The 17,262-nt window shown below is 34.1% G+C and overlaps 1 protein-coding gene and 2 pseudogenes across 1 annotated transcript; 2 read left to right on the top strand and 1 right to left on the bottom strand.

The window, feature by feature from the left end:
• The first annotated feature begins 478 nt into the window (after nt 1–478).
• Nucleotides 479–1,361, top strand: LOC120157325 (transcription factor PRE5-like). The gene is made up of 2 exons (XM_039168491.1): nt 479–815; nt 1,103–1,361. The coding sequence occupies exons 1-2, from the start codon at nt 690–692 to the stop codon at nt 1,253–1,255; spliced, it is 279 nt and encodes a 92-aa protein (XP_039024422.1). The 5' UTR covers nt 479–689; the 3' UTR covers nt 1,256–1,361.
• Nucleotides 1,362–12,030: 10,669 nt separating this feature from the next.
• LOC120157330 lies at nt 12,031–13,398 on the top strand (annotated as a pseudogene).
• Nucleotides 13,399–13,960: 562 nt separating this feature from the next.
• On the bottom strand, nt 13,961–15,168 carry LOC120157341 (annotated as a pseudogene).
• Nucleotides 15,169–17,262: the final 2,094 nt, after the last annotated feature.

Here is a 17,262-nt window from a genome sequence, read left to right as displayed (position 1 = left end):
CGTGTATTCACTCTAAATTAAAAAAAAAAAACTCATAACTCAAAACTCAAAAGACAACTTCTAATTTGTCTAATATTTAAACTTACAATGATTTAAATTGTAATTAAACCAAACATTTGAGAAAAGACATTCTTTAATCAACTCATACTTGATTAAATATTTAATAAAATTTATATTTTTAAATTTAAATATTATTTTTACATGAACAAAAAATACTATTAAACTAAAATTATATCGAATATATCAATTTTAACAATGGTTGGGCCTTAGGCCCTAAGGGAGCTCTGTCTTGCTTGCCATCAAACCCCAACTTGGAACTAAACATAAACCCCTTTCCATCTCTCTTCTTTGTCCGTTCGATATATAAACACGATGCGATCATATAACACAAAAACGATACGAATACATACTTGGTTTTACTTTAAAACCAAACCCTTTTTCTTTTGTAACTCCAACTATGCTTTCTCCTATGCACTTTCTTCTTCACGTCCAACATCACTATCTTTACTCACTCACATCCCCCGTTGGTGTGGTCCTTCTTACCTCTTTATATCTCTCTTATAACTTTCTTCATTCTTCATATCTTATATCTGACACTACTCTACTTCTACTTCTACTCTCCTCCTCCTCCACCTCCTCCTCCTTCTACCTTGTGCATTATTTGTGGTGGAGTTGGCCTTTCTCCCAACATGTCGAGCAGGAGGTCGAGGCAGTCGAGTGCAAGCGTTTCGAGGATTTCCGATGATCAGATCATCGAGCTCGTCTCGAAGTTACGTCAGTTCCTTCCTGAGATTCGCGATAGGAGTTCCGATAAGGTACATGATGATGATGAATTTCCCTGGTGCATGCGCCACATGGGAATAGTATATTTCAGTTAAAATAATGGTACTAGTCCTTGAAAAACTTGACCCCGGACAACAAGGGAACATATTTTCTTTAGGTTTCAGCTCCCCCTTTTGACTTGAAACAGTGCATGCCTCGACCTTATGTACATCGTTTCATAATATGAGCCGACGTATAATTTCACATCAGAAGTTCATATTTGAAAAGTTATGTTAAAAATTTAGAGATACGAAACTATAACCGTAGCGTCACCTTGCAGGTATCGGCGTCCAAGGTTTTACAAGAGACATGCAATTACATCAGAAGCTTGCACAGGGAGGTGGGCGACCTAAGTGAGCGGCTGTCGCAGTTGTTAGCCACCGTTGATGCGGATAGCGCCGAGGCTGCTATAATTAGGAGTTTAATCAAGTAATAATATATATATAAACCAATGTTGTTATTAATTTTTCTGCCTTTGTAGTACTTATTATTACTGGGTTTTGGTCACTAGATTAAACAAATTAAAATTAGAATATATATATATATAGTTTAAGATGCTTCCCCCATGTGGCAAAGGTTTGCAATCTAATTACCTAATTTGCATAATAAAAGGGCTTGCACTAGCTAAAGCCCTTTAATTTCAATGGCAATATACTATTACTTTCTCTTTCTCTTGCATGAGATCTATTGATGTAAGTTGATCAGGTGAGTTGGTTGTTCAGTCGGAGTTTATTTCTGATTTGAACAGAGAATTATTGGTCAAGTGACCTAAACCAATAGATTTTTGTCGGTAAGTTGGGATCAAGTGTGTTATATTTATATTTTCCCTAAAATCATCATTAGTGAGTGATTTGATGGAAGACTAATTAAGTTTTATTTCAAACCATCCATGCCTACATGTTACAAGATTTTCTTCGTTAACTATTAATTTAGACCATCAATTATTTTTTTAAGAACGATTACAAATCGAATTAAAATTTGACTCCGACAATAAATTTTGAGACAGAAAAGATGGATAAGAAAACGAATTCACTTGTACAGGTTTTGTGACCCCTCATAAGACCCCATCCAAAGTCTAGTCAGTAGGAACATGGTGGTACTATGGTCTCAGAAACATGTTCATCTTTTAGTAAACAACTAAACGTGATTTGAACCGAAGGACAAAGATATCGATGGACAAACTTCACCATATGATATCAACTTAAGCAAATCCTGCAGTAAATATTTAAACTATGTGTATATACATGAATAACAAAATGGTAAGTTTATATGAATCTGGATGAAATTTAAGGCCAACACAATAAATGCAGCTGTAAGAAATAATAGTCATGTCTTAATCAAGTGCAATATCTATGAATAATTTATCTTGATGAATCATGCTTACCCTAGCATGAACAAACTCATGCAATATATATATATATATATATAATATATATATATATATATATATATATGGATAAACAGCATGTTTAGTACTTAAACTATCAGTTTTATTTTGTTTTAGTATTTAAACTTCCATTTGTTTCAAAATCATACATAATATTTTTTTTTATTTTAGTATCCCGCCGTTAAAAACTTAATGGAACTATTGTACATGAAATTTTTATGGGTAAATTATATCATTCATCACTTTATCTTCTCACTCCTATTTAGGTCATTAAAGTTTAAAATTTTCAATTTAACTACTCAACTTTCAAATTGCTCATGTTTTAATCACTCTAATTTATTTTATTAATATTTTTGTGACATGAAATCTTTATTATTACTTTTTTAATATATAATTAAAATAAAAAAATAAATTTAAAAGTTAGAGTGATTAAATTTGTAGTAATTTGAAAGTTATGTAATTAAATTAAAAAAAATAAACTTTGGTAACCAAAATAGGAGTGAGAAGATAGTTGAGTGAGGAATGGTGTAAATTATCCATTAAAAAAGTGTCATGTTTTAACTGCTAAGTTTTTAACATGAGGTACCAAAACGAAATAAAAAATAAACGTTAGGTATTTTGAAATAAATGAAAATTTTAGGTACTAAAATGAAACAAAATTAATAGTTTAGGTACTAAACATGTAATTTACCCTATATATATATTTACGCATCAATAGCATGTATGCCCATTTAATTTTTAATTTTTTTAATTTAGCTCTTAATCATGTTAGTTCATTATTAACATTTATATATAATTTATTTATTGTTATTGATGTTACTAACATCCTCTTCTATGTTTCATTTGTGTCTCATTTTTAAATAAAGTATAAATTTTTGGAAGTTGTAAAGATACTTTAATTTTTTTTTCATATAATTGATTTTCGAATTTGACTTTGATTCTAATATTAAACGTAAATCAGATTTATGAATATTGCATTGTACATTTCCTAAACAACCGATAATAACTTCATCCTTCAACTTAATTTTTCAAGATCAAATATTTTAGTGCCATCTACCTATGGTTTCGACATGAGGCATGTATGTGGATGAAAGTTTTTAGTTTTAGACGTGATAGTACTCATTTTTAGTAATTTTTATCGGAAAAAGTTGGTAATTGAGTAGGTCATGCATTAAATATATATAATATATTATATATGACTCTATTCCAATATATATATATATATAGATATATTATTCGTTAATAATTATTTTTATATAGGTTTAAATATGTATGTATGTTATATATATATATATATATATATATATATATATATATATATTTGTGTTGTGTTTCATGTTATGTTTTTTATGTTATATCTAATTATCATGTGTTTATTGATCTTGTATTTTGTATAATTTACAATAATATTTTTATTGTTGAGTTTAAATTTATTTACTTAAGAATTTGATTATTTTATTTCATTTATATTAATAATTAATATAAATATTGTTCATAGCTTAATCAATATTTTCGAAGCGTCAAGGAAGTCTATATTATAATATATATATAACTTTATAGAAATTACATTGATTTGGTCAAGTAATAAACTAAGCATTGCCTATTCAACTTATTTCATTTTGTTTAATCATGGGTGTTGGAAACATTTATTTAGATGTACAGACTTCCTTTTCCTACTTTTTTTTTTATCGGAAAATAGCTGGTAAATTTTTCAACTCATCAATTGATCTCAGTAATAAAAGATAATATTTTTTAGAGGTTCTGAGTTCAAGCAGTTACGTTCAGAAACGGATGCATGATTTCATGCTATGGGATGAACTTATAAAATTTTAAATATGAAATAACTTATAAATTTTAGGAGGGCGAAAACATATTTTCATTAAAAATACAAAGAAAATATCTAAAATATATAAGAATTTGAATTTTTTGAGAGGGAAACCGCCCTCACCCGCCCCCTCTAGGTCCATCATTGGTTGCATTTGCAGGGTGTGTATATTATCAATTGATTAAAAAGGTTCTGAACATATACGATCTAATCATCCTAAACTATTCAAAAAAATTAATAATTTATAGAATAAATACTAAATCATAATCACCTTAGGTTAATAAAAAATGATAATTAAGTAGACCAAGCATTAATTATCTATATAATTCATGATTTATATACCGAAATATTACTTTAAAAGTTTGAATTATAACAAGATTTTAATCACTAATCCCATTTAGAAAGTAAATTATATCTATTAGCTTTAAGAATTTAGCTACAAGGATTTAACTTCAACAATATACATATATTTATTTATTTATTTATTATATGTAAGGTTTAAATACACGGACCCTAAATCCTTAAATTAAAGGATAATACAAAATTTTTTAAAATGTAATTAAAATATGTAAAACTAAAAAATTAATTAAGAATGATTTATAATAATGGGAAACAATGTTTTTCATTTTAGAATATTTTATTACATGAAGAGAAAAAAAAAGGGAAAGAAAAGCAAATCTATTTGTTTGAAATGCACGCGGCCATAATGAGAGTGTGAGTTTGTAGCCATCCAGAAAGATCAACGGGTAGTGTTTAACTGTTTATGTTGGTTAGTTTATCATGCTTAAGCTTTTCTAATCATCTTTTCATCATCAACAACAACAGGTATGTACAGATTTCACAATTTTTATAAAGCTTCAATCTTTTCCTTCTTTCTTTCAAGTTTTCCTTCAAGTTTCCTTCTTTTTCATGCAAATTCACTGATACCCAGTTCCTCTTTTCAGCTTATTTGATCAGTTTTAATATGTTAGTATTCCTTTTCTACTGTCCGGCTTTTCAATAAATTCAAGAATGTATGCTTAATTATCAGTTTCAGGCTTCTTGTTCGTTGGAAATTGAGGGCCTTTGTTTGATATTTGGTGATCAAATTTTGCTTCTTTCACTCATTATTGACCCCATTGTTGATAGTCATTTCTTTTCTTCTTAATTCAATTACATACATATATACATACATACATGCATGCATGCATTTAGTTAGGCATTCTTTAATGTAAGTTGAACCTTTTTTTGCACTTTAGCCAAAAGGCTTGATAATCTTGCTTCAAGCTTACATTATTTGACTTGCCTACATTGAAAGCCAATGTAAAGTTTTCGCTTTGGAGGATTCTATGGGCTATGGCTGTCCCCATAGCTCATCCACTTGCTTGGGATTAAAGATTTTTTACTCAAGTTGGTAAAATTGCTTTGGCATTTTAATGATGGAAAGTTAGGTTAATCAATGCTTGAAAATCAGCAACCATATTGGTATTTTTGTTTTGATTTTAGAAGATTCCATGAATTTTTGGGTTTCATTTTGAACCTATGGGACGATAGATGAGAGCTATGGAGTTGGGACCACTGTGGACTATTTACTTCAGAGCCATGCATAAGAATCACTTCCTCAAGATGATAATGACTATGTTATCGCTTTCTGACATTGCCCTTAGCCATATTTCTAAAAGAAGTACCTTTTTCGTCGTAATTGCAATGCTTTCGGCATTATAGTTTTGAATGAACAAATACGATTTCTACATTATCAAGCTACCTTCTATGTTTCTTCTAAAACTTTATTTATGTTGGGAAATAAACGAATACGAGTAATTTCCCTATAACTAGATTAGTGAGAATGCGAAATAAAAGCGAAAAAATAATATCCAAAATTGATAACGAAATTCAGCCAATTATGCCTACGTCTCCGCACTGCTGCAGATATTTTATTAAGAGAGAAAATTTACAGGTGTTTACAAAACACTCACTACTCACAAGAAATCTCTCTAGTATTGCGAGAAAGAAATGATTTGGGATGATTTTGAAGCTAAATGGGCTAGGGTATTTATAGTTGAAGCTTAAGGACTAATCTTGTAAATACCCTAAAGTGTATAGTGGCTAAAATGTAATTAACCCATTTTTAATTTCAATAAAATATTGGGGCACCGAATTCGGTGCCCCCTTTGTTGAAAATCATGCATTTGGGCGGTGTCCCAATTTCCTCCCATTTCTGGTGCCCCTCATTTCCTCCCTTTGTTGACTTTTCTTCAACAAACTCCCACTTAAAGACTGATTTTAATCTGTCTTCACACCTCGATCAATGCATCAGCTTCTCTAGTATTGTTACTCTAGCATGCCAACTGAAGCTGAACACAGCTTCAGTTTTTCCGTGGTCACCGTCTTTGTCAACATGTCTGTCGGATTTTGAGCTCCACTAATCTTTTCAAGTTTCAAAATCCCATCTTCCAGAAGAGACCGAATAAAATGATATCGTAATTGTATGTGTTTCTTCCTGGAATGAAAAGACAGATTCTTTGCTAGATGGATAGCACTTTGACTATCGCAATACAAGACATTGTTTTCTTGTTTCTTGCCTAAGAAACTTTGGACCCAAACTATCTCATTCCTGGCTTCTGTAACAGCGACATATTTTGCTTCAGTTGTGGAGAGAGCAACTATCTTCTGTAGTTGAGAAACCCAACTCACTATAGTACCTCATAGAGTATAGACATACCATGTAGTGCTCCTTCTAATGTCAACATTTCCGGCTAAGTCAGCATCTACATAGTCTGTCAGTATCGTATCTCCACCTTTGAAACAAAGTGTTTTGTTTGTAGTATCCCACAAATATCTGAGGATCCATTTGACAGATTCTCAGTGTACTTTGCCCGAATTATTCATGTACCTGCTAACAGCTCCCACTGCATGAGCAATATCTGGTCTGGTATAAATCATGGCATACATCAGACTTCCAATTGCTGAGGCATACGACACCTTCACCATGTGTGCACGTTCTTCCTCCGTCTTTGGTGATTGTTCTTTGGAGAGTCTATAAAATGAACACCTAAAGGTGTACTTACTGGTTTAACATATTGCATGTTGAACCTGGAGAGTACTTTGTTGATGTACTCAGCCTGTGATAACATCAAAGTCCCCGACTTTGTGTCTCTCTTAATCCTCATCCCAAGAATCTGCTTTACAACGCCCAGATCTTTCATTGCAAACTGCTTCGACAATTTTTGCTTCAAGTTTATAATCTCTTGCATGTCTGAACCTACAACAAGCATGTCATCAACATATAACAATAGAATAATGAAGCTATTGTCGAACTTCTTGATGTAGCAACAATGATCTGCTTGACATCTGGTAAAATCACTGCTACTCATGAAACTATCGAACTTTTTGTACCACTGTCTAGGAGCTTTTTTAAACCATACAAGCTTTTCTTCAACCTGCATACCAGGTTTTTCTTGTCTGCCTCTATGAAGCCTTCTGGTTGTCTCATATAGATTTCTTCCTCCAAATCACCATGAAGGAAAGATGTCTTCACATCTAACTGCTCAAGATGTAGATTCTTTGCAGCTACAATTTTCAACACCAGTCTGATTGTAGACATTTTCACGACTGTAGAGAAAATTTCATTGTAGTCAATACATTCTTTTTGCTGAAAGCCTTTGACAACCAATCTTGCTTTGTAGCGTTTGCTCTCATCGTGCTCTTCTTTGATCCTGTAAATCCACTTGTTGTGTAGCTTTTTCTTGCCTTGTGGTAATTCAGCTAATTCTCACGTCTGATTTGACATAAGCGAGTTCATCTCATCTTTCATGGAAGACTCCCACTTGACTGAATCATCCACCTGTATTTCTTCATCATAGCATTCTGGTTCACCATTGTCAGTCAGTAACAAGTAGTACAAAGAAGGCGAATAACGCTGGGTTGGTTTAGGAATTCTGGAGGAGTGTCTTAGTTCCGGTGTGCCTGGTTCTTCTTGAACTGCTTCAGGACTGATTTGAACATCATTTCCAGAAATCTCCTCGAACTCAGCAAATTCCTTTGTTTCAGCTTCAGTATTGGAGCTACTTAATTCTATGGTTGACCTTTCTTTGTACACCACATTCTCATTGAAAATGATATCTCTGCTTCTGATGATCTTCCGATTTTCATAGTCCCAAAACTAGTAACCGAACTCATCACCACCACAACCAACAAAGACATATTTGTTGGACTTGGCGTCAAGTTTACTTCTTTCAGCAGAATTTATGCGTACATAAGAAATACAACCAAACACTCTTAAGTGTGAAAGATTTGTTTCTTTTCTGCTCCAAACTTCCTCTGGTATTCCACCATCCAAAGGAACTGAGGGCCCATATTGATAAGGTAAGCTGCAGTGTTGATAGCTTCAGCCCATAACAATTTAGGCAATCCGGCATGTATCCTCATGCTTCTAGCACGTTCATTCAGAGTTATGTTCATGCGCTCTGCTACACCATTTTGTTGCGGTGTCATGGGAACTGTTGTCTCCATCTTGATCTCATTGTTTGCGCAGAAATCTCTGAATCTACTATTTTTGTACTCTCCTTCATTGTCAAACCTCAACCGCTTGACTTTCAAACCAGTCTCATTTTCCACCATGGCTTTCCATTTTCTAAAGGTATCAAAGACATCTGATTTCTTCTTCAGAAAATAAACCCACACATTCCTTGTAGAATCATCGATGAAAGTGACATAATATAGTGAGCCCACAAGAGATAGAACTGGAGATGGTCCCCATACATCAGTATGAACCAACTTTAACTTTTCTGCCTTGGGTGTCTTACCAATTTTTGCAAAACTGACTTTCTTTTGTTTGCCAAAGATGCAATCTTCACATAGTCCGACATATACATTCTTTAGATCCGGCAGCTTCCCTTTGACAAAAGTGTCTTCATCCCTTTCTCGCTCATATGGCCAAGCCTTTGGTGCCATAGGTTTAATTTTCCATCAGCATCTGCTACTGCAATGATATTCTCTAAATTTGAGGTTACATAGAGAGTATCAGTCTTCTTACCACGAGCAATGACGAGTACTCATTTGGTAATCTTCCATTCACAGCCTGAAAAAGTTGTACTATAACCTTCTCCATCAAGTTGTCCTACAGAAATTAAATTTCTTTTGAGGCCAGAAATATGTCTCAATCCTTTCAGCGACCAGGTGGTCTGGTTTGGCAGCTTTAATCGGATGTCTCATTTTCCGACGATCTTCAAGGTTTCATCATCAGCTAGATGAACCTTCCCAAAATCACCACTGACATAGTTCTCCATGATTTCTTGGCATGAGATGGAGTGGAAAGATGCCCCTGTATCCAAAATCCATGATTCAATCGGACTGTTGACGCTTAGAATCATGGCATCACCTATCTCCTCTGTCATGTTGGCAGATTCCTGTGCACTTGTATCTTTCTTCAGTGCTCGACAATCTCTTTTAAAGTGATCATTCTTGCCACAATTATAACAGGTAAAATCTTTCTTTTCCGTTCTTTATTTTCCCCTTCTGGATTTCGATCTGCCACGATTTGAATTTCTTTCTGAAGTTCTCCCTCTAGACTCCGTGTGCAAGGCCGAGGAGGTTGATGCTTCACCCGATTCTCTCCGTCGAATTTCTTCACTCAATACCAGATCCCGAACATCGTCGAATTTTAATTTGTTGTTTTTCGACGAGCTGCTGACTGCTGTAACAGTAGCATTCCAACTGTCTGGTAGAGATGATAAGAGAATTAAAGCTCGAACTTCATCATCTAATTCAATTTTCACGGAACTCAACTGGGTTGTGATTGTGTTGAGTTCATTTAGGTGTTGAGCCATTGATGCCCCTTTCGCCATCCGCAAATTGAATAATCGCCTCATCAAATGAACTTTGTTTAAAGCCGATGGCTTCTCATACATGTTGGAGAGAGCCATCATAAGACCCGTCGTGGTCTTTTCCTTTGCTATGTTGAAAGCAACATTGCGGGATAACGTCAGTCGGATAACTCCGAGGGCTTGTGTGTCGAGAAGTGTTCAGTCTTCATTTTTCATGCCCTCTAGTTGCTTTCTTGAGAGATGTTGATATAGATTTTTCTGGTACAAAAAATGTTCAATCTTCATCTTCCAAAAGCCAAAGTCCGCACCATCGAACTTTTCAATTTTCACATTCCCTTCGTCTGCATCCATCGCTCCCAATCAAATCTGGCTTCGTTTGGATCGTTTATGACAATTCTTGCGAACCACCGTATATTAGAACACCTCCGTCGGTAAATTCGTATCGCCGACAAAAATTTTACTATTCATGAAATTTACTATTCACGTGAATAGTAATGAATAGTAACCTCGCAAAAAATTGACAAAATTAACAACCTAAAGCTCTGATACCAGTTGTTGTGAAATAAACGAGTACGAATAATTTCCCTATAACCAGATTAGTGAGAATGCGAAATAAAAGCGGAAAAATAATACCCGAAATTAATAACGGAGTTCAGCCAATTATGCCTACGTCTCCGGACTGCTGCAGATCTTTTACTAAAAGTGAAAATTTACAGGTATTTACAAAACACTCACTACTCACAAGAAAGCTCTCTAGTATTGGGAGAAAGAAACGATTTGAGATGATTTTGAAGTTAAATGGGCTAGGATATTTATAGTTGAAGCTTAAGGACTAATCTTATAAATATCCTAAAGTGTACAGTGGTTAAAATATAATTAACCCATTTTTAATTTCAATAAAAATATTAGGGCACCAAATGTTGAAAATCATGCATTTGGGCGGTGCCCCCATTTCCTCCCATTTTCGGTGCCCCCCATTTCCTCCCTTTGTTGACTTTTCTTCAACAATTTAAATACCTTTGAATAGTTTCAACTGAGACAATGTACCTTGGAGGTTACACTACTGAAATCACAAGCTTATCTCCAAAAGTTACCAAGAAGGACCTTCGTGACTTCTTCGCTTACTTTGGTTCAATTGAGGATGTTGAAATTATCAGGTTATCTTTCCCTACTCTGTTTCTGATCATCTAGTAAACGCCAGAAATCACTCTCCGAAATGGTGTATTGTCATGATTATGTTCATATTTATTGTGCATTTGCAAATTTGTTGGACTCATTGTTCACTGATTATATGAGAGGAAAAAGAAAAAGTTAAAAGATACAACGTCTTTTGTCTGAAATGCTTTCTTGTCAGATACTTGGTATTTCCGATCTGATTAAACGATGACTGATATCTCTTTAACAGAATCTGCTCGGATACATGAAAATAATTCCATATTCTGTACAAATTTAGAGCTAGTGTCATTTTTCCTTGCCAGTTGTCATTGACATATTTCTTTACAATAATCGAGATGTTAAATTTTATGGGGAATCAAATCAGGCCATAGCTTTTAGCATCTTAGTACATGCTCCTGCATCACCTTACCTTGTTTCGTAGGGTACGCCTTAGTATTATGATGTGTTTGGCTGATGAAGATTAGCTTATCCTTGGTCATTCTTGTAAACCTGTCGTGCATGATTTTGTTTATTCTGTTACTAAGAAATTCATTCTGTAATGACGAGAGCTGCTTTCTTAAACAGATGCGGGAAATACGCATGTACGGCTTATGTGAGATTTAGAGATGCCTATTCACTGGAAACTGCCGTCTTACTCAATGAAAGCTCTGACTTGTACTTCCAAAGAGGGAAAAAACTTCCATTCCTTTTCTCTAAGAAAATGAATTGTGTGTTCTTTTAGCTACCTGGATGGTTCTGACCCTTTTCTTTCATCAGAATGTTTCTTCGATCTCGAATGTGACCATAACGTCCTGTGTGCATCAAAATGTATTAATATGGTCTGAGTATCAGCTTATGTAACCGAAAAAAATAGGTTTCTACGTAAGGCTGCAACTAATTTGGTGTTCATCTTACTTGACATTAGCATACTACGGAGAAATTCTTACGATATCAGCATCTTATGTCTGTAAAAGTATAGAACTTTGTTTGCATGTCCTAGTTTTTTACATACATATGAGTGTTTTTTTCAGTGGCTGAATATCTCCACAGAGAAATATATTTCTCCCTAATCTGCATATATATATATATCGACAGTACATTAAAATTATAAATGAAGTGATCATCGAATCGATTTCTTGATGAACTTGTGAGTACTAGCATGGAACTAAATGAAAATGAGGTTGACTCATTCTTTGAGATAGGCCATTAGTTAAGATATATTCTTAATCTCGATCTTTAGCAACAGAATATTGTGCATCCTGCTGCCTTCACGATTTTTCACAGCTATTATTTATCTCATTACTGCTCAAATTTTCTTGTGTCAGGAACTTACAATCATCGATCAGTCTGTATGCATATCAAAGCGGGGTTCGTATGATGATAATGATTCATATCCTTGGGATGGTTTTTCATGGAAGATTCAAGATGATACTAGTTCAACAGTATGTATTGTTTTATTTAATAAGAAGAGCAAGTTGATTGCTTGGTTTCAGTTTTCACTAACCCCATGAACACTTGCCTCTGATTGGATATCGCATTTCTGGAATGATGAAGAAATTGGAAACTATCCTCGAATTTAGGATCATTTAGGTCTTTGCAGCAGTTCTGTTTGTTGTTTTGGCACGATTGGGCTTAGATTTTCTGGACAGGATGATGAGCATCATGGGGCATGGAAACATTTTTTCTTTAGTTTGATATTTTTAGTTTGAGTTGTTCTTGATTAGTTCATCGAGCTAAAACCGCCGATTATCTTTGCAGGTTACACATATGAATACATTTGTTTCTCCTGGAGAAGCTGTGACTGTTGTCAAAACAATGCTAGCCAAAGGGTATGTTTTTGGAAAAGATGCCCTTGTCAAGGCCTAAGACTTGGACAAGTCCTATCGGGTCTCTGCTACTGCAGCGGCCAAAGTTTCAGAGCTTAGCAATAGAATTGGCCTCACTGATAGGATCAACACCAGCATGGAAACCGTAAAATCAGTGGATGAGAAGTATCATGTTTCAGGCATCACCAAATCTGTTGCCTCAGTTACCGGGACTGCAGTGGTAACAAGTGCGAGTTTTACCGGGAGAACCGCTGCAGAAGCTACCATTGTGGTAATCAGTAGCAACTATTTTGCCAAGGGAGCACTCTGGATTTCCAGCATGTTGAACCGTGCAGCTCAAGCGACAGCTGATTTGGGTACCCATGGAAATAAACAAACACCAAGTTTCATTTAACACCCCTTTTACTGGTATCTTCCCATCCTTTGTTTCTGTCAAAAAATAATAGATACTCATATTCGTTACATACCGGTCTAGTATATACACCCGTATAATGACAATAACTCGAAAGCTTAGTTAGATGGGTGTAAATGTGAGATTTATTGGTCACCTTCTTCGATTGTTTGTCCATTTAATTTGATGCATATCACATGCCAACCATTTGTTCGGATCGGTCTCTGCTGAATGCATGTATCGGATCCCCTTTCGTTTTCTTATCTTTTTAGTTCATGCTGGTGTTTGAATACAAAATCATAGTCTGTTCTATCGGAAACGTATGTGATCAAGCACTCATCGACGGCTACTGTTTAGCTATTATCAAGTTTCGTGTCTCAATTATGAACCAACTTTGGCCTTAAGTTTCTGAATGAAGAAAACCAAATTAACCAAATGTTGCAATTATAAGGAAAATTCTGATACAACTTAAACATCCGATGAATATCTGATGCAATGACGGTGTATAATTCTATGAAATGTCGATAAATCGGAGAATGATATTCATTTAGCTGTAATGTCTTTTATAAAAGATAAAAAGTAAAGCAGCCATGAAAGCACGTGATTTGTAATTATGATGAGAAACCCCAGATAATTACAAATACATTCATCTTCTTCCCTCAAAATTATACGCAATGGAAACTCCTCACTTTCACTGTACAAATGAACACAACTCGATCAAAATAAAAATAAACACAAAGGAACGAATTGATATTCATGGTAATTGATGGTTATAACGTTTGTTATTCGATGATTACGATGAACGTTTAGTGTCCGGGATTAGTCACAGCAGATCGGACAGCGGATAAGTCCGTTTTCGTTACAATCGGAACATCGTTGGAATCCATACTCACCATCTTCACCTTCATTTTCAACTAATTCACCTTCTTCTTCTTCTTCTTCTTCTTCTTCTTCTTCCTCTTCTTCTTCTTCCTCATAAAAGACTTTGCAACTTCCGGAACAAGTCTCGCAAGGCACGAATCTTATATCACCACAAGCTTCACAAGGTCCGGCATCGTCATCGTCCACCTTTTCGCACCCTTCAATGGCCTTCTCTAGGGAACCTTCTTCATGCATGTTCTTTATTTCCTCAGCTCCACCAAAGTATTTCTTCCCTACAAACACCCTTGGAAATCCACCTTTAAACCCTTCTCCCATTAGCTCTCTCAGTTCGCCTTTAAGGATCAATCTAACATAACAGCAATCCTCGTTTGTCTTCCTGACACCTCTTAAAGTTGTAAAATACAGAGTGACCTTATCCTTATTGAGCTTTGAATGAACCTTTTCATCACGGAAGGCTTGAGATGAAAAGGGTTGGTAGGAGGAAGATTTTCGAGTGCTTTCCTAAAGCTAGAAATGATTTCAGGATCAAAATCTGTGATCACAGATTCTGATCTCTCATCATCTTCTTCAAATTGAACCCACAATGGCTTTGCAGACACCGTGCCATTTTCATTCACTGAATTCCTCCTATAAACATCATAAGAATAGCTTCTAAAATGGGTTGGAGGAGGAGGACGACGAGGACTAAGATCTTCAAGGCCTGCCATTAATTCCCATGTGTTGTTTGTTTCGGGCTCACCAGGGGGGGTTGTCATGGGAGTTTTGGGGAGGACCTTTGGGATCTTTTCTTCAATCAATTTGGACCAAGCTACAGCTTCAAGAATAGACAACCCTTTTCTTTTCTCCTTGATTTCCTTCACATTCCCACCATTGTGTTTAGCGGTGGTTTCGTTGAAAGAAGCAACGTTGAAGCCATTGACATTGGCTTGGATGTTTGTTTCTACCCTGAGATTGTCTAATGTGGTGGATGTTAATGCCACGACATGGTAGCTATCGCCTTTGTGTTTGCAGGATGATGAACGTGCATCTTGTAGCTTTTCGGAACCGGTGAATGCGGTGCCTGGCAATGCCAGCATCGTTTTTGCCTGGAACTTGCACACCCCATGATCAACACAAAAGCCGAGGCGAAATTCTGGGATTTGATTGGATGAAGAGAAAATGTTTATGATGCAACAAAGGGGACGCGGGGAAATTGAAACTTTTCTCTACATTTGGCGTATATAATCTAATGATTTACAAGGAAAATGATGAAAGTAGAGATTACCCAGATGAGAATTTGGATTTATCAGGTGAAAACAATAATTGGGTTGCAGAGATCTTTGGATTTGGATCAGAAAAAACAGCATAAAAATCGATTTTTCTCTTCTTTTTTTTCTGTGAGGAAGAAGAAGAAGAACTGGGAATGCAAGGAAATCATAGGAGATTGGTGAGTAAGAAACTGAAATCTTGTTGAAAAGGAGCTTTTAACGAGAAAATAATACAAAATTGCTGAGTTGTACAAATAAAAAAAAGCCAAAATAAAAATAAAAAACTTGTTTATTTTCTTTTATTATTATTTTTTAGATTTATTATTAGGAAAAAGGGTAAAGTACAAAAATGGTCCCCCGGCTATTAAAAGTTATAAAATGACCCAATTATAGAGAATTGCTTTGTTGAGTCCCTCAACTATTAAAAATTACAAAATGATCATTTATCGGCCATCTGAACTAGACGTTAACATGATGAATGAGATATAATAGTCGTTTGAAATTATGAGATCAAATTTATCATACCTTAGTTAGCATGTTAACGTTCAACTCAAACTGCCGTTAGTTTTTTTACGGAATAGGACGAGTTTGAAACATACGAATAATCGGATGATTATTTTGTAACTTTTAATAGTTGATGGACTCAATAAAGCAATATCTTCTAGCAATGTCATGGGAGTTTTGGGGAAGACTTTTGGGATCTTTTCTTCAATCAATTTTTATAGTATTACTTTTGATAGTCAATAGACTCAATAAAGTAGTACCCTATAATCAGGGGATCATTTGTATACTTTACCTAAAAAAAACTATGTGATTATTATTTTAAATTTTATAAGTACATTAAAAACTTGACATTTTCATAATCTCAAAATTAAAATATTCCTGTATCATACAAATTTATTTAACCGTTTAAATTTAAGATATTATTTTATTATTAATCTCGTTTCTAATTTTAAATTTGATGAAAGTATTAACGAATAACTTTTTTTTCAAACAATAAACGTTTATTTAAAAAAAATTGTAACAAAGTTAAGAAACAACAATCTAAAATTATGAAAATAGGTTATGGTAATTACTAGAATTTAGCTTATTCATTTAAATAAATAAATAAAAATAAATTTCTCAACATTAGTTAATTTAGTATTTACAATATTTAGTAATTCAGATAAGATCGTGTTTGGTATTTGTATTTAAATAAAATATTCGATATAAGATATATTTTTAAAATGTTTAATGTAGTACTAATACTTTGTCAAAATTCAAAGTTGAACATATACTTTCAAAATATCTAATGTGATATATATATTTTATCAAAATGATCAATATATAGCATTAACTGTCATTCCGTGTATTATTAAGTGGAATGGGTAGGGTGGATCAACTATGAATGCAAGCTCGTGACAAAGGTGTTATGAAATATGATACGTTTTTGCGTTTCAAAGAAGAAATCATATTGTCTATAAGAATAGCAGAGTGCATTAATCCCACATCATGAAAAAATAGGATATCTTAGAACTTAAAAGTGAGACATTATACATCTCATTAGACATATTTTAGAAAGAAAATAATAATCACGTGACAAAATATAGTCTTCAAATTTAAAACATAAATTCTTATTTATGTTTAAAAATATATTTATTACAAATATAAAAAATCTATATAATAATGTCTAAAAATCTTAAAAATGGGTTGCAAAAATATTAGGGTAAAGTACATATATATAGTTTCCCAATTATAAGACGTTGTTTTGTTGAGTCCCCTGGCTATAAAAATTACAAAACGATACCTCAACTATAGAGTGTTGCTTTGTTGAGTCATTCGACTATTAAAAGTTACAAAATGATCACCTGACTATTCATATGTTCTAAACTCATCATTTTCCATTAAAACATTGGCGGTTGTTTGAGATGGCTATGATAAAAT

This window comes from Hibiscus syriacus, unplaced genomic scaffold (assembly GCF_006381635.1).
Source record: "Hibiscus syriacus cultivar Baekdansim isolate YM2019G1 unplaced genomic scaffold, ASM638163v2 tig00111244_pilon, whole genome shotgun sequence".
Classification (NCBI taxonomy): Eukaryota; Viridiplantae; Streptophyta; class Magnoliopsida; order Malvales; family Malvaceae; genus Hibiscus; species Hibiscus syriacus.
Note: the sequence above shows the minus strand (reverse complement) of the source record. Positions and strands in the feature narration are given on the sequence as shown.

Excerpts from the sequence above, each read along its gene's own strand:
- LOC120157325 (XM_039168491.1), top strand. The coding sequence starts at position 690 with ATGTCGAGCAGGAGGTCGAGGCAGTCGAGTGCAAGCGTTTCGAGGATT. Across the intron at positions 816-1,102 it reads GCGATAGGAGTTCCGATAAG|GTATCGGCGTCCAAGGTTTT; the intron begins GTACATGATGAT and ends GTCACCTTGCAG.